This window comes from Quercus lobata, chromosome 12 (assembly GCF_001633185.2).
Source record: "Quercus lobata isolate SW786 chromosome 12, ValleyOak3.0 Primary Assembly, whole genome shotgun sequence".
Taxonomy (NCBI): domain Eukaryota; kingdom Viridiplantae; phylum Streptophyta; class Magnoliopsida; order Fagales; family Fagaceae; genus Quercus; species Quercus lobata.
Window position 1 is genome coordinate 6,901,383 of NC_044915.1, and position 26,413 is coordinate 6,927,795.

Genomic DNA, 26,413 nt, shown 5'->3' on the forward strand with positions numbered 1-26,413 from the left:
TGGGCAGAATATCATCATTAACTCTTGTTAAATAAACTATGCTCACCTGCAACTCCATAAGAAAAGAAAAGAAAAGAAAAAAAAAAAAAAAACCTACTGTAGCCTTACAGTTTTACACACCAAATGGTAATTCATTTGAAGAGGAGAGCGAGAAGGTTGGGGAACAAGAAAGATCATGAAAAACGTGTGTTTTTACACAAGCTCAACAAAAAGAAAAAGAACGAAGAAATGTGAAGTTACAAACACAACTGTCTATGAGCAGTCTTCAGAAACCAACCCAAATTTGGGAAAAATTTATCAAGTCATCACATGATGGTGCATCGGCTCCTTTCCTCTGCTGGCTGTGCAGCGGCTTGCTGGTACCTATGTGACTCGGATGGGTTGTATGTAAACTCAGAAGTATCGAGCCCATACTGGTTTATATACAGTTAAAAAAAAAAAAAAAAAAAAAAAAAAAAAAGGAGAGAGAGAAAATACAGCAGTAGTATTAGCTATGCAAGAGATGGTCATTATGAAAAGTAAATGAGAAAGAATAGATTAATACATAAGCGTTAACTATCAGATCATCCATACTAAGGTCAATACTTGGCAGAACACAAGGTGGAACTACAGAATCAATGAATTCATTAATAGCAGGTGAATTAGTGAATCACATGTGTCAAGATTGACCCCCAATTGCTTCATGCTAAATTGAGCTATCATCTAAAATTTGTCTTATAATTATCAAGATCATTGTGCAGCCACAAAACATCATTCAAGACTGCCAATGGACACTCCATAACTTGCAATTTAAGCACTCAAATAAACTCTTCTACTTGAACAGATCATACCTTTTCTCTCATACGTGTACTCCAAGCATCATTTCTACTCGGACGCTGATCAACAGTGCCAGCAACAGGTACACCTGTCGCTGGAACTGGTGGCCTATTGACGAGTGGCTGCCTGATCTGTTGCCTTGAGGCAATGAGCTCATCATCACTGTCATACTCTGGTGGTCTGTTTGCTGCCCTGACCACAAGGGCTAACAAGAATAGCAGTGCCTGCAATTCATGTAGAATCATTATAAAGAAGCTATTTGGCCACCACAAGAAATAAATAATTCTATTGAATAATGAAATTCCAACCTTGTGCCCAACATAAGAGTCCAAAGTCACCAGAAGAGAGATAGAGTTGGAAGAACACTCTATTTACTAATTAATGCACACCAACACAATACATGCCAAACATCAGTTATTTTGTCCTAATTTCATGCTAGGGAGTCAAAGAGAAAGATCAAGATGGTGTACAATTATGCAAGTCCAAAAGGGAAATTCAACCCAGATCTATGGTATTACAATTAACAGACTCCGCTAGCATGTTGCCTGCTCTGGGACTATTTCAATCCTCAACACCATTGTCATATTTTAATCATAGGTTCAAATGCCATGAAACATTTTCACACATGTTTTGTAAAAGTTGGCACAAAAGAAACATGTACGCTAATAAAGTTGGCACAATTGGGATATCTGTAACATAATTACAAGGTGTCTAGCAAAACGATTTCACACCATTTATTTTTGAGTTTGAACCAGAGGTCCCAGGAAATTGCACCAAAGTATTTCTTGCTAAGAAAATTAAATGAACAGAGGAATTCCAAGGTTAACTGACTAATATTGAAATCTTCCCAACTTTTCATTTGTTGGAACCAGAAGTAAAAATTTTGGTAGATAGGGATCCCATAAAAACTTCTTTCAAGGAATGGGCCAGACCCGGCCAGAAAAACTATATATATTATGGACCACAAAAGAAACTTCCTTAGATTTTTCCAATTAAATGCCTTCTCATATATTTTTTGCTTATCATTAGTGTGTGCACTTGAAAATAGATCTCCAACAGACCACCGCCTGGTATTTTGTGTTTGCTTTCTAAGAAGTAACCTTTCCTATTAAGCAACGCAACAGTCAATTGCTGCAATTTGGAAACTAAAAAAAAAAGACAATTTATTGGCATTGTTATGCTCAAGAACCCCATCATATTTCCACTTAAACAAATGGAGCCTATATAGTCGAAAGCATGTAGAGTCATGATTTTCAACAATGTGAATATCTTAGTTCAATAAAAGCAAAGGTGGTCATGTTGTGCTTACCTCCAAAACAACAGCTCCAAGAGCAACCCATTTGACAATTTTCCAATTCTCTTCCAGAAAAGCATATATCATGTCAAAATCTCCAGTTTTGTCTGTTGGAATTTCCTAAAACCGAACACAGACGACTAATTAGGAGACTAAACATACAATCTTAAAGTTGAAATATCAAGTAACAAAACACTCACTGATTCCCAGCTTTTGTCAAAATATATGAAGGCCGCACATCCCAGCTCTACCAAGATTAATAAAATCACCAATACCGAGTACTATGTTGGCTTAAGGAAACAAAATAATAAAAAATAAAAGTGAAATTAAAAGGAGGATGATACAAGAACAATCTATCAACCATTGAATTGTACATCTGATGACATTTTATGATGCATGATATTAGTATGAATAGGTGTGGTGCATATAATGGCTGCAGAGCAGTTATTCTTTAATAGATAGTCTATGACATAAATATCTTGAATCTTTTCCTTAACTCTTTGATTAAAGGAAATTATATCACTTCTCTGAGAAATATATAAGTTATTTGGATACACAAGTCAAGCAACATCCATTCCTTGTTATAGCTCCGATGCAACCAAAACAAGAAATGACGAAGATAATTGCTCCTATGGCGATAAATAAGTATATGAACCTGCAAAGACATGATTAACAGAAGGATAGGAAAAACGAATTAGGCAGTTCAAGGAAATGTATGATGCCAATAATTTCAGTCAATTGTATTTTTCAAAGCCTCAAAGTGATCGTCTATAGATTAACACATATTAATACATACATATCTAGGAGGAGACAGTAGGGGTTCATTCAGCAACATATCTGTGGGTGTGGATGCATGTACTCGAGTTACATGCCACTATAAAAGAATAGGAATACAACAGTTGTAGAAAAATAAATATGGAGATGCAGAAAAACAGGGCAAACTATCGACACTAATGAGCCAATACTAAAAACCAAGTTGCACAGGCACAGCTTTGATGAATTTCTATTCTTTTCTTTTTTTTCGTAAGTCAAACTTCCCACAAAGCTTGAACCAAAGACCACATCCACCACCCCATTCCTAACCCATAGAGATCCCATTTGAGCCCAAAGGCCATTGGCTTTGATCAATTTGTATTGGGATCAAGACAAACTCATGACCAGGAAAAAGAAAAAAGATATATATATATATATATATATTGATGGTTGTAGAAAAATGAAGCAAACTAGAGATGCTACATGCGTACAAGATAATGCTTTATACCAAGCTACTTAAGGTATTGGAATCAAGATAGACTCTCTGTAAATGACTACTTGTGAAGTACCATGGAATTGGGAGGCATGGCACCAACACTCAAACAAGACCTAAATTTAGCTAAGCATGATTCACATTCTGATCCTGGCAGATCTGAATGTAGATGAGGTAAATTTCAGTCCACTTGCTTTTGTTATGCAGAACCTGGATTTTCATAATGGTTAGCACTTCCATCTCTATTGCAATTACATGAGTGGTTAGGGAATGTCGAGGGCAGCAAGTCCACCGCAAAGCCAAAATTGGTATGCTGACTAGTCAACTAATTGAAGCCTATAGGGTTCCATTGGGTTTATGTGCCACTGAGGCAATCACTGAGCCCTGCCTAGGTATCTCAATTCTCAAATACCATGTTAGGGAGTATTTTTGAATCAATTGATTCAATTTGGAGGCACTATAAGGAGATGTGGAGGCCACAAATAATGTGAGTTGGGACAAGCAGAAAAGATATACAATAGCTCATTGTTTGGAGGATAAAATAACAATAGAGCAGGATGGCAGAAATCAATTAGTATAGAAAATACATATTGTTTGAGATGTAGTAGCTTTAAAAATGGAGTTAGCTGAGTTAGGTGATTAATCCATATGCTGAATTTGAAGCAATTTTACTACATATGAAAGAAGGTCAATGGAACACAAACAATAAAAGAGGAGGGGCTGTGAGAGGGGATACAATGACAATGATTGATTCACTATAGTATACATAGAATCACTTATCAAAAATTATAGTCCATATAGAACTAATGGGAAAAAAGGACAATCTGCATAACAACATCAAATAGTATGAGATCTTGTCGCTGGGATTTTCCTTCATCCATTTGAAACATTACTTGACTATACAAAGAGGACTGTTCCAAAAACCAAAGTTCAAAACTCTGTAAAGCAGCCTCAATATTTTCACAATACCCCATAAACAAGTTTTGAGTTTTTCAGGCACTTTTTTTTTATTAGTAAGTTACGCACCTAATGGATCTTGAACCCACAACTTCACCCTCCACCCGAGTAGGAGGTGCCAATTGAGAAGCTAGAGCTCAATGGAAAATTTTGCAGGCACATTAAACTTTGGTAAAAAGCAGTCTACACATATTTTGTTTAGGTGTAGGAATTTCTTAGAAAGAGTTGGAACCAATTTCTAACGTCTCAAGCCAGGCTCAATAGTTAGCTTGCAGCAATTAAATGCTAACGAAATAATTTAACCTTAGTAAGCCCAAATTGTTGAATATGTATTTGTTTAAAGATCAGTTTCAAGAACTTGTGAGACAGGTTTGCAATAGGATTTCACTAAGTAGTAATAAAAATTTTAAAATATAAATATCTTGTGACACAACATTATGCATGTTACAAACCATTCTTGTTCCACAATGAGAGCTTTAGTTTGGAAAAGGTACACAAAACCTCCACTGTGGTTTCCCCCTAAAACACGAAACTGCTGTAAAGTATTGAGTGATTTCACATAAAACAAAAACCACAAGGGGGTTTTGTGTCACACTCAAAAACTCTAGGGGGTTAAGTGTTACACTCAAAACCTTACGGGGTTCTATGTCTTACAGGAAAACCACAAGGGGCTTTTGAGTATTTTTCCCTAGTTTTTTTTTTTCTTTTTTCTTTTTCTTTTTTTGGATTGGTTATTACACACCCACCCAATGGATTTTAAGCCCACAACCTCACCCTCCTTGTTCTTACAGGGAGAGGAGATGCCCTTCGAGCTAAAGCTCATTGCCACAATGAGAAAAGGTGAACCCTTGCATCATTGCCAAGATTACACAAGGGGTCATACAAGCGTTTGTGTGTGCACTTTTTGTTAGTGTGTATATATAATTACCTATGATCAATGTATAATCAGTTAACCAAGTTGCTTTCCTCAGTGGTTTAACAATGATTATTTGCATTATTGCACATAGCAGAGATAAAGACTACAGCATAAAGCACATGGAGAAAGTATGCAGCATGAGAACTTGACTTGAGGGCATTGCTGCTAATAATTATTACTAAGACAATACAATTCATTGCATTACAATCAAGGGTGACATGCATGGGTTAAAATACTTAATTAACAATCTAGAAATAGAAATACGTCCATTTTGCATGGCATTCATTTCCTTTTTCTTTCAAAGAATGATGACAAAGAAAGAGAATGCTCAAACACGTCTTTCTTTAATCATTTTCCTTTGCCTTTCCTCACTCTCCCCCCTCCCCCAAAAAATAGAGGACCTCAAGACATTTGAGCTATAACAAATTTGTTCAATGGAAATCAGACACAAGAACCCATTTCTTCATTTCCCATAAAACCGCATTTCAAATTCAAAATATATACCAGTTGTTCTTAACAATGAGTTCAAGCATGACAAACTAGCAACAACAGAGAAACACACAACAAAAAATATACAAAATGAGATCAGCAGCCATACCAAGCTTTGGGCAGGTCATCCAAAATACTAGCCGATAGGGAAACACCCATGAGCAGTGGTCGACCAAGCTGCACTGAACTTCCATCACCGCTCACTGATGAGGACACAAGAGCATTAGTGGTGGTTCTTTCGTACTCAACCAGCAAGTAGATCCCATAGCCCACCATGGCCAGACCCACAAGGGTCAACAACAAGTTCAGAAGCTTCAATATACACTCCAAACACCCTCTGCATGCCATTCTCTACAATTCCCTCAAGTCAAAATCCAAAACGGGTCTTTCCTATTTCATCCAATAGCCAATATCTTGCACACAAACGTACCACATTTACTCCAAAATATCAATAACTTAAATATAAAAACTTTCACAAAATACTTAAAACCCAGATTAAGAATTGAGTAATGAATGAAAACATCAGAAAAACTCAGCTCTTGTTGCTTAAGATGTTAGGGTAATAAAAGCGTAACTAAATTTTGTAACTTTAGATTAATTCACTATCGAATATGAAAAATACCCATTAAGCAAATATCAATGAAGCTGAAGTTAGTTGAGCTAGAATCACAACCAGACCAAATCAAAATTTTAAATTCAAAATCTAATTAGGCCTTTTTCCCTTCACATTTTCTCAGCAATCTAAAAGACTATATGTAAATATGTTAGTAATCCCCCAAAACCATCAAATCTGACATTGCCAAACGAAAACTGAGACCCCCAAACCCCCCCAATAAGTTCTCTGATCATCCAGCTCACGATGCAATGCACACGAATTCTCAATTAAAACTCCTATTATCCAGAAAGTTTTCCATAACCCAATTAAGCAAATAAAAATAAAAATCTAAACTTGTCGATCTTAAAGAAAAAAAAAAAAACTAGAAAGAAAAACAACGAAGAGAGAGAGAGAGAGAGAGAGAGAGAGTAGAAAAATTGAGTACTTACAAATAGAACCGATAGGTCAAAACAAATATTGAATTTCTTTCTCTGTATTTTTTCTTATGATTCTGAAAACAGAGAAAATGTGAGAGAGAGAGAGAGAGAGAGAGAGAGAGAGGGGGGGGGTTGTCTGGGTGAGTCTGGAATTTCAAAGGTGGAAGAAAATGGGGTCCACTTTTGTTCTGTTTTTTTTTTCCTTAATGGCCAGCTCAGCTGCTGCTATTTTGCTTTCTCCACTCCTATTTTTGACTACATAAAAGCGAACGCATCTGACATTTGTACCCTCTAAGGAACGGACGTGTGTAAAATTATTAAAAGGATCATAACTTTTCATAAGTAGTGTGGGGGTTGATACTGTCATTATCGCGTTGTCGGTCTTTCCAAACTGGATGGTGGCGCCCAGGTTTACGTTTCACCTTTGGAGAGGAATCTATCTACCCACGGATCCATCCTCCTATGCTATTCTGCAGAGAGAGAATGACTTCTGCCATCATTACTTTCTTTCTTTTTTTTCTTTTTTTTTTCTAAGAGTGTTTCACCTATTCCATTCTTAATAATAGTTATTTATCAAAAAAAAAATTAAGACACTAATTGATTTTTGGTGTAAGATAATAACTCTTTATCATTAGATTAAGACATCAGTTAATTTTTGATGTAGACAAAAATTAAATCCAAAATCTCTTATTCAATCAAAAGTAACTTTGTTTCTCAAAAAAAAAAAAAAAAAAAAAAAAACCAAAAGAAACTTTATGGTTCAGCTATTGTCGTCATTTAATATGTGTTTTGGCAAAGATTAGAGGTTACTTTTTTTTTTTTTTTTTGGTTAAATTATCTGCCGTGTCCCACACTACTTATTGTTCCAATTTTATTTTAAAGAATTTAACTTTTAGCTTTTAAAAAATAAGTAAGCTTTTAGTTTTTTGTCTTAAAAAAAAAAAAAAAAAAAAAAAACATAATCACTTGACACAATTACAACTTTAAAAACTGAATTTTTATTATCTTCTTATATACCATTAATAACAGGATTCCTTATTTAGATTTTATCCTTTAACATACCAAAATATCCTCAAAATCAAATGTTTAAAAAGAATAGATAATAGGATTAGACACGTAAAATTACTTATTTAAAAATTCATAAATTTTAGATAATTTTAAAAAACAATATCTTCCATCATGTTATTTCTCCCTCCTCCAACAAATCATTTTAAAATCCTAAACTTCCTCAATATGATCACACCTTTAAGAAATGTTAAAAACTAACCGGAAAAACCTAATCCTAAGGTTATGTTTGGCAACAATTTTTGTTTCCTATTTTCAAAAACTTGTTTTCGAGAATATAAAGAAAAAACAATTTTCTTGTATTTTTGAAATCAAAAACATGTTTGGTCAGCTGAAATTAAAAAGATCGTTTTTTGAATAAAAATAAAATAAAATATGTTGTTACTAGGATTTGAACTCTAATGCTAACTTATTAAATGAGACAGATTCATAAAATTAAATGCGTATTTTCATTGACTTTTGAAAATTAAAACTGAAAATAGCCTTTTGCATGTTTTCAATTTCCTTCACAAATTAAGTTTTGAGAACAGTTTTTGTTATATGTCCATTTTGGATGGCCAAACAAGTTTTTTAGTCTCAAAAATAGAAAATTGTTTTTGGAAACAGAAAATATGGAAAAAAAAATAGTTACCAAACACACCCTAAGATTTCGGCTTTCCTCTTCTCTCTCACCATCTCATTGTAGTTATCCTTATCAACACCGAAAATTTTGAATAATTGTCATTTATTTTTCAGTTATCAAAATAAAACAAAATATTGTCCTTATTACTCTCCTTTGTTGGATAAAACTTCTAAGTTTGCAGTTTGCGTCATTCAGTAAAATTGTCTGTCTTTCCCTTTCTCTATAAATGCTACAATTGAATAGATGGGCCATGCGTTTTACATGTAAAAATGTTTTATACAATTTTATGGTAGTACTAATATTTACTACCATTCCTACAACTTCATAGAGTTGTATGCTTGAACATAAGTATTCTGTAACCATTTTCTTTTAAATTCTTTAATTGTCTGATATTGTTCTATGGTTTCACGTTTTGATTCAATGTGGTCGTAGGAATGTTTGGTTGATTTGGGAGAACACCATAGTTGTTTGGTAAGTTACAGTTTTGGTGATTTAGTCTCCTATGGGTTTTTTTTTTTTTTTTTTTTTTTTTTTTTTTTTTTTTGGGTTAATTGTTTATGTGTAGCATTTTAAAAAGTCATTTTTAAGGTTATTGCTCGGAGGAGATTGGTAAATGCTTCAGATAACTTTATTCTTGAATACCGCAATCTCGATCTCTCTCCCTCTAATATGTTTTCTTTCAGATTATGTGATATTTAATTTTCTTTTTTTAGGATATGTTTTTGTTCAAAAGTAGCTTATTTTATAAATGCAACATAGATTGAAAAAAGTTTCTAACGGTAAGCAATGAATTTGAGTCCAATTTTTAAGCAATGAGCTTAATTTTCGACCTTTCAAGTTGGTATTAGACGATTAACAATTGCAGGGCATGAACAACTTAAACATTTGGAGTGGAACAATTCAAAATGCAAACCTTTGCATGAAGGAGAAGAGCAAACATTAATTAATGTTGAAGAACTATCTATTCGTATAGAAATACAAATATATATATTTTTTAATTTAGAAAGGAAAAAACCTAAATCTCATTGCTCCCCTAGGAATTTTGGTAATTGAAAAATGCAACAACCCCAAATTAGTATACATGGAAATTTTTGTCCTTTTAGAAAATTAAAAAAAAAAATAGAAAAAACCCTATGCACACACAATGCATGTGCAAAGAGGTTAGTATGTTATATTATATAATACGATATGATATGTATTAGAGTGTTTGGTTCAACAGAAAATATTTTCAAGTGTTTGAATGCGTTATGAAGAATACTTCTAAAATTACTTTCAAGTGTTTAATCGCTGGAAATAGATGGTGGCAGAGATCGGAGGTCAATGGTGGTAAAGATCGACGGCCACTGACAATGGCAGAGACCGAAGGTAACTGGCAGTGATGAAGATTGGTCACCAGAAGTGGTAGTGGTCGGCGATTGACAATGGGGACAATGGTTGCCAATCGAAGACTAGGGACATTAGTGGGAGATGGTAGTTGGGTGGTTAACAATAGTGAGTAGAGGTTCGGTTGATGAGTTTTGGGTGAAGTGAAAAATGTTTTACGGAATATAAAAGTGTAAACTAATTTCTACCATAAGTGTTATTATTTTCCAGTCAACTAAAAATTGATTTTCGCTTGACTAACATTTCAACTCCCCAATCACTTGAAAATATAAGAAATATTTTATGGTAATCAATTTTCATCAAACCAATCACAATTAAGTATTAAATATTACATTGGTTTCTACCCAAAAAAAAAAAAAAAAGAGCACATTGGTTTTCAATTTGAGAAGGATAATACATTAGCTTGTTTTACAATTATAACAACTACGTTAAGAAACATGACGAAGGTTCTTAAGAGTTTTAGGATAACAAGTTATTTCTGAAATATATTATCCATTCAAATAAGAATATAGATTTTATCACATCAAAATTAATGGATAAAATTTTTAAAAATGTAATCTTAATCAAAAAAATCGGCTTTCAATAAAAATCTAAAAATTCAAGAACATCATAATCTAAGACTAGAATGACAAAATTAAAGACAGGCTGCACATGTCGGCACAAAGATTGGGTAAGTAACAACGGATGGCTGAGATTCAAGAACAAGTACTGGGGAGAAAGAAAGAAAAAAAAAAAGTTATAGGGCGGTGGGATAGTGATTCTTTATTGGCTGCTCAGTCCACCACCCATTGCCTTCTTTGAGTCTATCTCCATTCTCCATTTAAGAAATTCCATTAACGTCACATTAATATTGTCCATTTCTCCCAACTACAACTACAAAATAAAATTAAATGAATTAACATTATCATCATCATATAATAAAAACAATAGTCTTCTACTACTAATAAAAGAAATAATATCTTTTCGGTCAGTGTCTAGATCATGTAATAAAACTAAAGTAATCTTAAGGGTCTTTGGCATCTTTGCTAAAGAGATGGAGTAATCCTCAATAGTAATGCCCTCCTATTCTTTTTCCCATTGTAAACTTTGATTTATAATGAAAACACAACTAATAAAAAAAATAGTTATAGTCTTTGATTCAAAAAATATATATTGTTTCATACTATAATTTATTTATTTTTATTGAAAGGTAGTGAGATTTTATTAATTAATAACTATAAAATTTGTGAGTTTTAAATATCTCAATTGATAAAAAGTTTTTTTATTGTCGAATAAAAAATCTCGGATCCAAACCTAATCTTTACCAAAATCAATTATTTGAAACATTCTCAAAATTTTTTTTTTTAAAATTTAAAAGTCAAACTTCGTCGGCACCAAAACCAATTCGTACGGACATCCTCATTTTTTCGATGTTGTGCACTAGTGTCAAATTATGTTACTTCCTTTATTGTATTACCCAAAACATTGTAAAATTGCAAAGTTCAAATAGTTTAAAGTTTTAACTTTTGTTGGAGGGTGGTTTAAAGTTTAATTCGTAAACAGCAATCATTATTAGTATTTGTATATATAATTTGATGCTTGGCTGACAAAAGAAATAGGTCCCGCATCCAAAAATTGGCGGGAGAAAATAGGCCCCCTAACGGTCTTTCAATGTCATCAACCGCCGGTCAAATAAATTATTAGGCACAAAGAGTCAGAATTCAACAATTATAATATACTTGTTATAATTCAACAATTATTAAAAAAAAAAAACAATTATAATATACTTGCCCTAACGTGACAAGTATTTTTTATCTTCTTTTTAATACAAATAAGAAAAAAAATGATAATACTAAAAATAAAATTTAAATAATAAATAAAATCTTAAATTTTAAGTCCAAAATTTACTAGTCTAATAATTTTATATAAAGGAAAAAACGGATCATTGCCAAATATAAACCTCGGGTGCACATGTTGGAGTATATAAAATGTGAGATAAAGTTAACAGAATAATAACTAGAATTTTAAACTTAGCTAGAAAGATATGATTATGGTAGGATTATGCATTAGTTGTGAAGGATAAACTTTATTTAGCCCAAATAATTTAAAGAACTTTAACATGAATTTTAAAAAGAAAATAATATTTCATAGAAAATAAATAACACTAATACCATATTGCACAAATCTTAATGCTTACAACTTTTTTTTTCTTACAGTGAATTTTCATATTAAAATATAAGCAAAAGTTACTTTCTCTTGTTTTATACATGACTAAATAAATTCGACATAGCATTTGAAAACAAATAAAATAAATAAGTAATTAAAGTTTCTTGTTATTGTTTTTAGATAAAATTTCTTTCCTTCTGCAAATTTCTAAATATCAAATTTACAAAATTGATATTTTATTCTTCCTAAAAATATAGGTGAACCCATCTAATTCATGAGTTGATTTGATTGAACCTGCTGTTTAGCAAGTTCAGGTTCAAGTTGACCCTCATTTAAAAAAAAAAAAAAAGGTTCAAGTTGACCCATGTTTTCACTGGTCCAAAAAATTCTTATCCATACCCACTTTTATCCTTCAGGTCCAGGTGGGTTATTAGGTCCGTGTCTAATTTTGTCAGGTCATCTTTTACAATTCTAGTTTGCTCATAGCACGTATGGCATACACATGCTTTTTTTTTTTTTTTTTTTAAATTTTTTGTAAGTTTTGATGTAAAACCAAAAGATTAAACAATCAAAAGGGGATAATCCTTGACAAAATTTAATTGAGGTGGTATCTTATGTAACAATTACATATAACATCTCATGCTTATACTTATAGGGTCCATGCCCATATAAGAAGAAAGTATATCATGTTTCAGGTTTAAGTTTCCTACCCAATAAATAAGTGACACTTGTTTCAAAAAACCACATCAGACTACTCCAATAAATGATTAATTTATCTTCCTGATAGTATAAAATATTGTAATTAATTTATTGGAGTAGTCTGATATGGTTTTTTGAAACAAGTGTCACTTATTTATTAGGTAAGAAATACCAAAACAGATGCTAAGTTGGTATTACCGAAACATTGTATACTTTCTCCCATATAAGGGCTATTAACGTTATATGCTACCATTGGCTATTGCACAACATAATAAATATGTTCAACCAACAGCTACTAATCATTGATATTGCTCTCTACGATTAAGTCACACACAAATATGTTAGCAATTTTAAAAAAATAAATACCACTCCATCATCATCTTAGTTCTTATTGATATTTATAAGCAATTACAATGTATAACCAATGTGAGTTCCTTTTGGATTTGAGCTGCTTTGCGTTAAGAATGGAATCCACACTTTTTGGACCTAGATTCTTGATGAGGAGCCAAACCAGTCCCTCGCTAGTGGGTTTTTCCTTTAACTATTACTAGGGCATCTTAAGCTCAGCCTCTTATACATACAAAGGGAGACAAATACACGAGTCCAACTTCCATCAAAATCCAAATGATGCCATTCAACAATTTCAAGAGAACAAATCAAATAATGTTAAGAAAGTATTCTAGATAATACTGGAAGAAAACCAATTTCTCTGAATTGAAAATAGGAAAATGAGAAGCAGTTGTTAATTTACATTGTGTCTTTCCCTTACATACACAAAGCAGTAAAAGAGAAAGAAATAAAGAATCTTAACTAACTACCAAAACTCTAACCACCTAATTAACAGCTGTAAACCACTTAGATTAGTTCATACGTGCCATTAACTACACGTGCTAACAGATAAGTCTTAAAACTTAAGTGCTACGACATTGTTTTAGCTTTCAACTTTACTTTCTTCCTTTTAGTCTCAGCTGTGTCATTTTGCCCTGTTTTATATTTAGTGCATTCCTTCAAGTCTTCTTTCTTCTTGACTGCCCTTTCTTCTCTCTTAGCAGAAGTCTCAACACTCCCCCTCAAGTCAGGAATCATAAGTTCAGTGACTTGATTAGCAGTAGTCTAAAGCTTTGGTGAGTAAATATCTATTAACCCCAAACAAGTAGTTAACCTGCTAAAAACTGGAAGTCCCAATGCCTTTGTAAAAATATCTGTTGTTTGAAAATGGCTTGAAACATAGAATGTTTTGATCACCCCTTCTGTTATCTTGTCTCTCACCAACTGACAATCAACCTCTATATGTTTTGTCCTTTTGTGGAAGACTGGGTTTGCTGCAATATGTAACACAGCCTGATTATCACAAAACAATTGAGCACTACTTGGATGATCAACTCTCAAGTCTCTTAACAACTGAAGAACCCAAACAATTTCACATGTTGTGGTGGCCTTGTATTCTGCTTCTGCTGAAGACCTAGAGACTGTGTTTTGCTTCTTGGACCTCCAAAAGATTAGGGAATCGCCCAAAAAACACACTATAGCCTTTAATAGATCTTCTGGTATCTGGGCAGCCTGCCCAATCCGCATCACAAAAGGCTTTAACTTGCATACTTTAGCTACTAGAGAAGAACAAACCTCTGCCTAGTGTCCCCTTCAAGTACTGAAGTATCCTATTGACTGCCAACATGTGAGGCTCTCTTGGTTTAGCTAGAAACTGACTTAACCTATGTACTACATAAGTGACATCAGGTCTAGTCAGAGTCAGATATAACAATCTTCCAATTAGTTTCTTGTACTAACTAGCATCTAGTAGAAGTTTACCAACATCCTTTGATAAATGCAAGTTCTGTTCCATTGGTGTTCTGACTAGTTTAGACCCTGAAAAACCTGTATCTTACAAAATCTCCAAGCAGTACTTTCTTTAATTCAAACTGGTCCCTTTTCACTTCTGGCAACCTTAAGATCTAGAAAATAGTTCAAAGAACCCTTCAAGCCAAACTTAGTATCAAGTAGGAGCTTCAAAGCGCTAATACAATCAAGATCATTACTAGTGAGCGAAATGTCATCTACATAGACTAGTAGAAAATGAAAAAGGATCCTTTAGTGTAGGTAAAAAGAGAATAGTCAGCCTTGGATTGGACAAAACCAAAATTCAACAATGTATAAGAAAACTTGGCAAACCATTGCCTTGAAGCTTGCTTTAAACCATAAAGGCTCTTATGGAGCTTACAAACCAAAGGAGTAGAATGAGGAAGTTGAATGAGAAACACACTCCCCCTTGCTGTGAAAACCAAGTGGAAGACTCATATAAACCTCCTTATCCAAATCACCATGTAGAAAAGCATTATTGACATCCATTTGATGAAGAAACCACCATTTCACAATAGCTATAGAAAAGACCATTCTGATAGAAACTGACTTAGCTACAGGAGAGAAAGTGTCAGTGTAATCAAGTCTCTCTCTCTGAGTATAACCCTTAGCTACCAAACGAGCCTTGTGTCTCTCAATGGAGCCATAAGACCTATATTTGGTTCTATAAACTCATTTATAGCCAATAGGAACTTTACCTAGAGGAAGAGGGGTTAAAGTCCATGTATTTGTGAGTTCAAGGGCTGCAATCTCCTTATCCATAGCAACCCTCCAATCAAAAGATTGGACTGCTTCAGGAAAGGTAGTAAGGTCTAGTGAAACAGAATCGACAACCAGGATAAATCGCCTATAGTTCTTACTGAGATTAGAATAAGTAAGGCAAGCAAAGATATCATAAGGTTGACCAGACAAGGGTTTTAAAGTGACAAACTTACAAGAATAATCTTGTAGGTAGGAAGGAGGCTTATGTGGTCAGGTTGATTTTCTGAGGTGTAATGGAGAATTAGGCCTAGGAACTGATACAAAAACAATGTCAGTCTCAAAAATAAGATCAGGAGTAGGATGTGACAAATCAAATTAAAGTGAAGAAGTAGGAATCTGATCTACAGAAACAGTGTCTGCAGAATCAGTAGAAGGAAAAACAAAAGGTTGTTGAAAAGAGGAATCTAAAAAGGAGTAATCAGGAACTGAATGAGGAAAAACAAAAGAATCATGATAAGCATCAATGGAAGAATCAAATGAGAAGTGGGAAAAAGATGAGGTAGAAGCAAAAGGAAAAATAGTTTCATAGAAAACTACATCCCTAGAGACATGAATAGAATTTGAATCCAAATCTAGAACTTTGTATCCTTCAATACCATATGGATATCCTAGGAAAACACATTTTCGAGCTCTTGGTGCAAATTTATGTCTGTTGTGACTAAGAGTAGAAATAAAGCACAAATAGCCAAAAATTCTAATATGGCCATATGAAGGAGGTTGTTTGAAAAGTATTTCATAAGGAGTTTTGTTGTTTAAATGCTTGGAGGGTAACCCATTTTTAAGATATACTGCTGTGAGAATGCAATCACCCCACAGTTTTAAAGGTAAAGAAGAATGGAACCTTAATGCTCTTGCAACATTTAAAATGTGTTGATACTTTCTCTCAACAATTGCATTTTGTTGAGGAGTATCAATACAAGATAATTGATGCAAGATGCCTTTTGATTTGAAAAAACCCTTCATGATAAATTATGTGCCATTGTCACTCTTAATACACTTAATTTTGACATTGAATTAAGTTTCAATCGTGATAGAAAACTATTGAATAAAAGTTGGCGTTTCTGACTTAGATTTAAGCAAATAAACCCAAGTGCACCTAGAATAGTCATCAACAATGGTAAGAAAGAACTTGTAACCCTCAATAGTGGGACCTGAAAAAGGCCCACAAAGATCACAATGTACAAGATCAAACACACAATGAGATACATGTTGACTAGTAGGAAATGATAGTCTCTTTTGTTTAGAAAAATGACAAATTTCACAACATACAGTCTTATTAGTTGGTAAAATAGATACAAGATTATTAAGCAAAGACAACTTGGCATAATAAGGATGCCCTAAATGAAAAATGCCATAAATCATCATTGACACTAGTGAATCTAACAGAAGGAATGGAGACAGGAACCTTGGAAGCAGCAGCAAGCATAGATGGAAGTGGAACTCTGTGCTAGAGCAGATATAGGTCTTTTGATGCTTTACCCAGTCCAATTATGTTCCAATTGGCTAGGTCCTAGATAAAGCAAAAGGAAACAAGGAACACAAGACAAAAAAAAGGTATTTTAGTGAGTTAGCTGACAAATATCAGATTAAATGTAAAGGATGGAACACATAAAACTCCATAGAGTATAAGGTTGCTTGAGATATGAACTGTTCCTATATGAGTAACCAAAGCCTTCTCTCCATTGGGTAAATAGACAAAGGTATTAATGGTGGATGCAATTGTGGTTAGGCAAGAAACTGAATGGATCATATGGCCTGTTGCATTAATGTCAACCTATGATATAGGAAAAAAAATGGAATGAGAAAGGTTAGGAGGCAACCAAAAAGGATTACCTGAAAAATTGGCAAAAGTGAGGCATGGTTGAACTAGTGCTAGTAGTAGCAGTTGCATTAGACAAAGGAGATAGGACTAAGGCAGCCTGATGTGTAGATGTGGGCTGAGATGTGGCAGCTTCCGTGAACGATTGAAAGGCAAGGAAGGAAAGTAGCTACACACATTGATTCTGAGTAATAGGGCACTGAGGAGCATTGAACTATGATTGTGACAAGTTCAATTAAGATTGTGCTCCTAGAGGTTGTGGTGAGCAATGCATTATCTTAGACTGATTAGTAAACCCCAGTATGGGTGGAGAAGCAAAATTCCCAAAATTACCATTATTGGAAAAGAAATTGCCCAGATTTCCATTGTTAGACACCTAATGGGCAGAAGCCTTCCCTTTGTGCTTATATCCTAGAGGATAACCATGCAATTTGTAGCATTTATCAGCTACATGACCACAATTCCACAGTATGTACAGATAGGCCTCTCCTTCTTAGAATTACCACCTTTTACACCTTGACCTCCATGAGTTCCCCCTTGATTCCAACCTTGATGACCTTGAAATCCTTTAGGATTGGAATTATTAGCATATAAAGCTATTGGTTCAATGACGAAGTCAGCTTGACCAATCTGCCTACGTTTTTCTTCTTGCAAAATCAAAGAATAGGCCTTATTGAGTGCAAGTAAAGGCCCAGTGATCAAAATCTGACTACTGACAGTAGAATAACTGTCATTGAGTCCCTTGAGAAAAAGAAAAACTTGATCTTTTTGCTGAGCATTCAATTGATTTCGTTGAGAACCACAAGTACAGGTACAAGTGCAAGCAAAAAAAGATTGATAATGCACAAGTTCATCCCACAAAATCTTGAATTTGGTAAAGTAAGAACTTATGGTGAGTGAACCTTGTGAAAGTTTTGAAATTTCTTTCTGAACCTCAAAGAATCTTGGAACATTAGGCTGTGAAAACCTATCACGCATGTCAATCCACAAATCCTTCGCAGTGTGAATATACATCGCACTAGTAGCAAGATCTTTGCTCAAGGAATTCAACAATTATGAAAGAATGGTAATGTTTGCTCAGTGCCAAGCACTGTACAGAGGATGAGAGAAATCAGGCATGGAAATCAAACCATCAAGGAAGCCAAACTTGTTCCTTCCACTCAATGACAGAAATACAACCCTTGACCAACTGAGATAGTTTTTAGGACCAATCAATGGTTGAGAAACAAAGACAACATTTGTAGGTGGAATGAAGTAAGGGCTTGATGGATTGGTATTTGCATCCTTCATTGGAAGTGCTTGATTGGAAGGTCTTTGATTTGTAGTATTAGAAGAATTGGTAGGAATTAGATATGATTCTGAAGTTGTGTTGGTAGCGGAAGCCATGGATGAGCTATTGAAGCTCTAATATCATGTTAAGAAACTGTTCTAGAAAATATTGGAAGAAAACCAATTTCTCTGAATTGAAAATAGGAAAATGAGAAGCAATTGTTAATTTACATTGTGCTTTTCCCTTATATACACAAAGCAGTAAAAGAGAGAGAAAGAAAGAATCTTAACTAACTACAAAAACTCTAACCGCCTAATTAACAGCTGTAAACTACTTAGATTAGTTCATACGTGCCATTAACTACACGTGCTAACATATGAGTCTTAAAACTTAAGTGCTACGATATCGTTTTAACTTTCAACTTTACTTTCTTCCTTTTAGTCTCAGCTATGTTGTTTTGTCCTGTTGTATCTTCAGTGCATTCCTTCAAGTCTTCTTTCTTCTTGACTGCCCCTTTTTCTTTCTTAGTAGAAGTCCCAACAAATAACAAAAATGCTAGGATCACAATTAATACCACAATTTTTGTTACAACTTGTCTAAGTAGCAAGTGTTCTAGAAAATATTTGAAGAAAACCAATTTCTCTGAATTGAAAATAGGAAAATGAGAAGCAATTGTTAATTTACATTGTGCCTTTCCCTTATATACACGAAGTAGTAAAAGAGAAAAAAAGAAAGAATCGTAACTAACTACCAAAACTCTAACTGCCTAATTAACAGCTGTAAACCACTTAAATTAGTTCATACGTGCCATTAACTACATGTGCTAACAGATGAGTCTTAAAACTTAAGTGCTATGACATCGTTTTAACTTTCAACTATACTTTCTACCTTTTAGTCTCAGCTGTGTTGTTTTGTACTGTTGTATCTTTAATGCATTCCTTCAAGTCTTCTTTCTTCTTGACTGCCCCTTCTTCTCTCTTAATAGAAGTCCCAATAAATAACAAAAATGCTAGGATCACAATTAAAACCACAACTTTTGTCACAACTTGTCTAAGTAGCAAGTTGTAGCAAAATTTTGGCTTTATTGTGGTCCTCGCATTACTGATTAAATAATGCAATTCAACATAACATAATCACAATTCCACAATTCTTCCAAAAGTAGAGTGATCGTTCTTTCTTATAACCATTTAGGCAATTTCCTAATGCCTTCAAATGGAATATATATAGAAAAACTAAATAGCAGCCATATTAAGGTTGTATCGATGTAAAAACCGTTTCAACTCATATAAGGTCATACAACAAAAGTTAGTGCAACTCCATAGACAAAGTGTCCAAAAGAAGATAGTTTTGTTGCATTTGGACTACCTTTCTTGTGAGAGCATCAGCACAAAAGATTGCCTCCTTGTAGCAATAGCTTAGCTTCCATACAGGGATTTGGTTCAACAAATTTCTGTAATCATCAACAATTGGTGAAATTTTTAGGGGCTGAACAACCACAAGTCCAGCCCACACATTTTGTCAAAGCTCATTAAATGAGCTAGTGACAAAAGCTTATTAAGAAATAAATGAAGTTAGCTTTTATGTACAAAAAGTTTAGCAACATTTATGAAGGGATGTACAAAAGTCAAACCACATGAATGAAGATGTGATAGAGCTACAAACGAGTTAAGCTTTGCCGAGTAGTGCGTGTTTGAGTTTGGCTTGTTTATAAAAATCAATTGCTCAAACTTGGCTTAAGCTTGAGACAAGCCTAAAAACAATGTTTGAACCTGAACTGATGAGAATGCCAAAAAGCTTAAGTTTGGCTTGGCTTGATTTGAATAATTAGTCAAGCCAAACTCAAGCTTAATATCAAGCTCAAACTCGAGCTCAAGTCAAGTTTTTTTGGCTTAGGATTCAAAAAAATTGCATTATCAAATGCTTATATAACCAAAAATCAAGTAAACCAAAAAGAAAAGAAAAGAAAATAATATACTCATTTTATCATGCTTCTAATTCCACTAGTGATTAGAAATTGTTCAAATTACAACTTTACATAATTAAATTCATTCATTCATCATTCATCATCTATAGCTTGAGTAATTAAAAAAAAAATGTAACTTAAGTCTAAAAGTGTTCCATGGTCAGATTAGAGGGAGTGTTAAAAAAAAATTAGATGAAAGACGAAAAATTAATGGATAGTGATAAGTGGTCTCATCTGAACTATGTTATTATTAAGATATGTGTAATGTCATAATAAATGAGTCTAAGCTTGGCATGTTTTGTATCAAGCCCTATTGTTCACGAGCTTGTTCACGAACAATTTTTTTTGCTTGGGCTTGGTTTGTTTATCAAACGAGCCTAAAACTAAGTCTCATTCTTGACTTATTTATAAACAAACAAACATAAACGAGCTTTTTATCAAGTCGAGCTCGAGTTGCTCATGAACAACTTGGTTTGTTTATAGCCTTATGTTAAGCTTGTGAGACACGTTGAAGATAGAGAAGAAAGAAAAAGATGAAGAAATATAAAAGAGGCCATTCGGCCATTTGGTGTAGAAGAGAAAAAAGAGAGAAGCCCCAAAGTATGAAGGCTGGTGCAATCTTGAAAAATTGCGTGAGTGAGAGCAAGCAAATGAGAAGAGAAAATATAGAGAGCAAGATAAAATTGTGAAAGAAACACAGTAAAGAAGAAAGCAGTGAGTGAAAAGAAAAATCGATTTTTTCTATACTCAAACTTGTATCTCTAAGTGTTGTAATCTTTATTTAATATAGTGAAATTATTTGGAGTTTGTCCTATGATTTTTTTTTTTTTTTCAAGAAAAAAGAGTTTGCACGTAAATCTTTACGTTCTTGTATGATTGTGTTTCCGCTGTGCTTGCTGAAATTTATTCACAATTATATAGAATTTTTTTCAACATAAAATTTAACGTAATTGTCTTTTCTATTGGACAACAAACTAACAATAGAGTTAGCATTAATTTCAATTTCGACAGCTTGGATTAGAAGGTGTATACAAAGGGCAAGACTATCTCTCATTGCCTATAGCTCAGCTTCTAGGCTACTTGCCCAGCCTTTAGCTTTAGTGAAAACTTTGTGTTTAAGCCCAATAATTTTAGTGTTATAATATAAAAATGAGATTAAATTCTATAAGGATAGGGTGAAAAACCCATGTTTTACACCATCTAATAAGTGATTACCACATTAGTATTTTACTTAAAATTCAATACATCCTACTACACCTAATAACATCTCAATAAATTCCCAATTTGGTTGAATTTATATATGGGTATTAAAATTGATAGTATGATTGTGTTTATTCTTAAATATGTGATAAGCTGATGTGGCATGTTATGATTGGACGGGTAAAACATGGGTTTTACACCACGTCCTTATAGAATGTAATCTCTATAAATATTAATGTAACACTAATCTAGAATAAAATGCATTTCATACATATTGACTTTTTAAAAGTGGTCCATATTTAGCTAAATAATACTGTGGGGCCCAACAATTCGTGGACCAGGCCCATTTGCCCTTAGAGAGTCCGAAAGCCCAATCCGAGGAGAGCTGTGGCCCAAGCTCTACAACGCAGAGCACAAAAGAATTTTGGGAGGCAGCCGAGGACAGTGTAGTTCTCGGCAGATCCATAGTCCCACCAGAACAAAGGGGTGAAACTGGTATAGGGACGAATTCGTAAGGAGATCCAAGATACCTTGGGGAGGTTATCCTTACTACCCTTCCAGATAAGACCCAGCGCCTGACAGAGCCGTACTCTGCAGCTTTATCAAACCATCCCCAACAATTCCGGGATTGGACTGATGGGACAAATGTCAGTGTTTGTAAAAACTGACCCTACACGTGGACGAAGGATAGCGAATGCAAGCTAGTATAAAATAAGGAAGTAAGTAAATCACGAGAGGGGCCAGCCCCAAAGAAAAAAAGAAAGACTACGTGGGGAAACATCTCAACCAGACTGGACTTCACGGAAGAAATCCCGTCGTTGGGTAACCGGGATAAGATCTCAAAAGGTCCTCGGATCAGCTCCAAGGAGCTCCATCCCACGGGGTACGACGCCTTAGAGCTTCCTCTAAAGCCATGACCGGGCATCGCCACTTGGCCAGCGGCTAACTTTTCAAGCCCACTCTCTACAAATCATATTGTGAGGGACCTTTATTGCGTGAGCCCAAAAATGTTAGTGGGCCGCAAAGGAATCGTGTCCTTACAAATACTATATTGGGTAATATACTATTTTGGTCTCTAAACTTTAACAAAAGTTTGTTTTTCGTCTTTAAACTTTATAAAGTTATTTTTTCATCTCTAATCTTTGTAAAGAATTTTTTCAATTGTTTAGAGACAAAAAAAAAAAAAAAAAAGGGATGAAAAAAGAATTATTATTTTTTCAATAGTTTAGAGATGAAAAACAAATTTTTAGTAAAGTTTAAGGACATAAATAAAAAATTTTCAATAATTTAGGGATGAAAGGCGAATTTTTCAATAGTTTAGGGACGAAAAATAAACTTTTTAAAGTTTAGGGATGAAAAACAAATATTTGATAAAGTTTAGAGACCAAAATAATATTTTACCCTACTATAATTTCATACAAATTTGCAAAATTTCCCTATATCATTTATATAAAATAAGGATAATCCCAAAAAGATACATGGTAATTGTTCCATATCAAAATATGTTGCTCACGATGTATTTGCCTTAACCGGAAGTACCTGGATTTAGCTTGGAAGAAAATAAAGATCTTTAGGTGCAATCCCCATATTACATTCTTGGAAATCTAGATGTGAGAGTACTTTAAATTTCTTGAACCAATCGCTATGTAAAATTAAGCCACTCATCTAGGGATGGAGGTATCATTGGACTAGAGGAGGCAATCGCCCCCCAAATTTTTTTAAACAAAATATTATTATATATATGTGTACTAATTTTAGTAATTTTGTTCTATCAAATTACATTTTATTTCCTTTAAACAATACCATTGATTCTTTTAAGCCTAATGTTATACTTACAAACTTTTTTACAACCTTTTTATAAAATGTTTTGTTGTAAATTCTTATTGGTTTACATAATGGGCCCACCACTCATATTATTTTTTTACTTGCCAGTAATCACTTATCATATCAATAATTTATAAAAAACTTATAAAACTAAAAAAATAGCTCAATAATAAAAATTACCAATAGTAAAATAAATAAATAAATTAAAAAAAAAGCTCAACTAACCAATTTTATTCAAAATAAATAATCCTGCCCTTTAAAAAATTCTAAATAAAAATAATTTTGCTCTTACCTATACACACCCAAAAAAAAAAAAAAAAAAAAAAAAACCTCAATAGCTAAGCCTAAGTAGTAGCAAAGTCAGAAGTTCAAACTGCCGCACACAAACAACAATAAAGCCCTAACTCAAAGTTTTGACTCCATCCCTGCACTCATCCCTGATCCCTGGTACCACTTAAAAATCAATATGTCACTATGCTCACTCTAGTAAGGATTGAGTTAAATGAGACTAATAATTTGCTTTCACTTACTTTCTCCACTTTGAATGGCTTGCAACTCCAATTTTCAAGGTAGCTAAGTTCATTAGAATTATGTGACATAACTCAATATTTTATGATGTCATTGTTTTAAATAAGGGATTATTAAAACATTTTTGGGAAAAGTTAACAGATGCGAACATTGGTTTAAGAAATCATTTTAGAAATTTTTTATGAGAAAAGAAAAAAATAATTGATTTTTTGACAACTTTTTATATTTTTCATAAAAATAGTATTAAAACTTTCTTAAAATGATTTCATGAAAAATGTCCTAAATGCACCGATTAATTAAACCCCAACATTTTTTATGAAATGTTTGTGGTGCAAGCTCTAAATTTTTCATGGAATTTTACTACAGTTTATGCTAGTCCCAGGTTTAAGGAACAATGCTTATTTGGAAAATTTTGAAAACAGTGGCTTAGTTGCATAACTTGCTATGGGTCATTGTGGGAGATTTTAAATGAGATTCTTTCAAAAAATGAAAAGTTTAGAGATAGGCAATGGACCTAGGGTTGAATGTTTGTGGTGTGTTGGACCTAGAATTCTGTGGCCCTAAATTCACATGGATCAATCCTAGTGGTACTTTACAAATTAATTCAAGAAAGGCCCAAACGTTGTTGGGCTAATGTAACTTTTAAAGGCTTTGTCCCCCAGACCTAATAAACTTTTTCTTGTCTCACTCACTGCCAATTGGAATAGGAAACATCTTGCTAAAGAAAAGAAGGTTAGCCTGATTAGTTCTTCTCATCTTCTAGGACCTTGCACTTGACCATATACTTTGCCACAGTTTGTGTAAGTGTCAACTTGTTATTGGATTACATCACTTACACATGGATCCATTACTGGTACATAGTGAAAACTAATCAAATTATCGATTGTCACATGTTTAAGTTGTGATTAAGTGACAAGTGTGTGGTCTTAGACTTTTTGTAACCCAATGGTAATAAAAAGAAATTAGCTAAGTTATTGCTCCTATTCAGTTTCTTTTAAACCTCTTGGTATAGCATACTATTGAAAATACCTCTATCCTTCACCACCTACTATCATTGACATTCTTGAATTAGAGATGAAGGAATAAAATTGTAAGACTAAAAAGCTTATCAATTGGGAAATGGGTTGATAGAGATGATGTTAAGCTCATTCGGGGTAGGTTTTGTGAGCTTTATTCCTCAGAGCATGTTACAAACATCAATCTGCAGGATCTTTCTACTGAGTGATGTTACAAATTAACAGAGGAAAACCAAATGCTTAATGCAACACGTTATTATGAGAAAACAGTGAAAGTTTTTGGGACCTATGCCTTTTAGGCTCCTAGTCTAAATGGGATTCGTGCTGACGTGCTGTATTTATCCGAAGGTATTGTCTCATTGTTGGGGACATTGTCAAGAAAGAAATTCAGAGCATTTTGTCTTATATTCTCATGCTAGATGTCCTAAATCAGACTACTGAATCGTAATATTGAATCAAGGAATGAAAAATCTTACTTTTCATTGAAAAAAAAAAGAAAAAAGCAAGAGAACAATATGAAAGGAATTGATGTGTACGAGAAAAAAATCTTACCAACTTTTCATAATATGTAGTTACATGCGTAAAGTCTCGCCCGTAATGAAAGGAATTTGAGATCTAGTACAAGATGAATGCAGTTATACCTCTCATCATGGGTAATTATGGCTATAACAGTGAACATGACTAAAATGTAAAAGAGAAAAAAGAAAAAAAAGGGCCTAATCCAATATAAATACTAACTCAGCATTTGGAGATTCCCACAAGGACCGTGGTGGTTTTTATTTTTATTTTTTTTTATTAATTATTTTTTACATGCTCAAATATATTGGGATTATTTGGGTATGTTTGGTAGAAGAGTTTGAGTAATATTGTTTGTATTTTTTTGAAATAAATGTGGATGAAAAAATATATAAAAATATGTATAATATTGTTTAAAAACTAAAAATGTGTTGTTTAACTACTTTACCAAACAGGTTCTTTATGTTTTTCTTGATATATGTGACAATTTAACTTTATTATTTTAAAAGTATATAAAATACTATGAGTATTTGATAAAACATTTAATACACATTTATATCCTCTTCTCAAAATAATAATAATAATAATAATACACATTTATATCCTTTAGGCACAGATGAACAAAAGCATAACAAAAATATTAGCAGCGATTGATAGACAAACATAAAAATAAAAGGAAAATCCTAAAGTTATACAAAAAATTTTATCATAGAATGTTTAATGGTTAATATGAGAATAAATGTTTTTACTTTTTAGTGGATTACAAAAAAAAATTAATTAATGAATGATTAATTACTTCATTATAATTTGATGACTAATCAATTTGTTGAGACATTTAATACAGTATTACTCATTTTGTAATATGCTTATCATTTTTTTTTTTTATTTGATAGGAATATGCTTATCAATTATCATCACACAAAATAAAATTGTGAAAATAGTGTTCCTAGGCATAGCACCGACACAACCCAACACCAGCACAAAACAAAACATC

At 33.3% G+C, this 26,413-nt stretch overlaps 1 protein-coding gene across 1 annotated transcript; it reads right to left on the bottom strand.

The window, feature by feature from the left end:
- Window positions 1-6,908, bottom strand: LOC115971576 (tobamovirus multiplication protein 2A). Its single transcript, XM_031091574.1, has 7 exons — window positions 6,763-6,908; window positions 5,828-6,131; window positions 2,666-2,765; window positions 2,311-2,391; window positions 2,126-2,230; window positions 831-1,040; window positions 1-413 (listed from the first exon to the last, which is right to left on the bottom strand). Exons 2-7 carry the CDS (start codon window positions 6,064-6,066, stop codon window positions 306-308), a joined length of 843 nt encoding a protein of 280 aa, XP_030947434.1. The 5' UTR covers window positions 6,067-6,131; window positions 6,763-6,908; the 3' UTR covers window positions 1-305.
- Window positions 6,909-26,413: the final 19,505 nt, after the last annotated feature.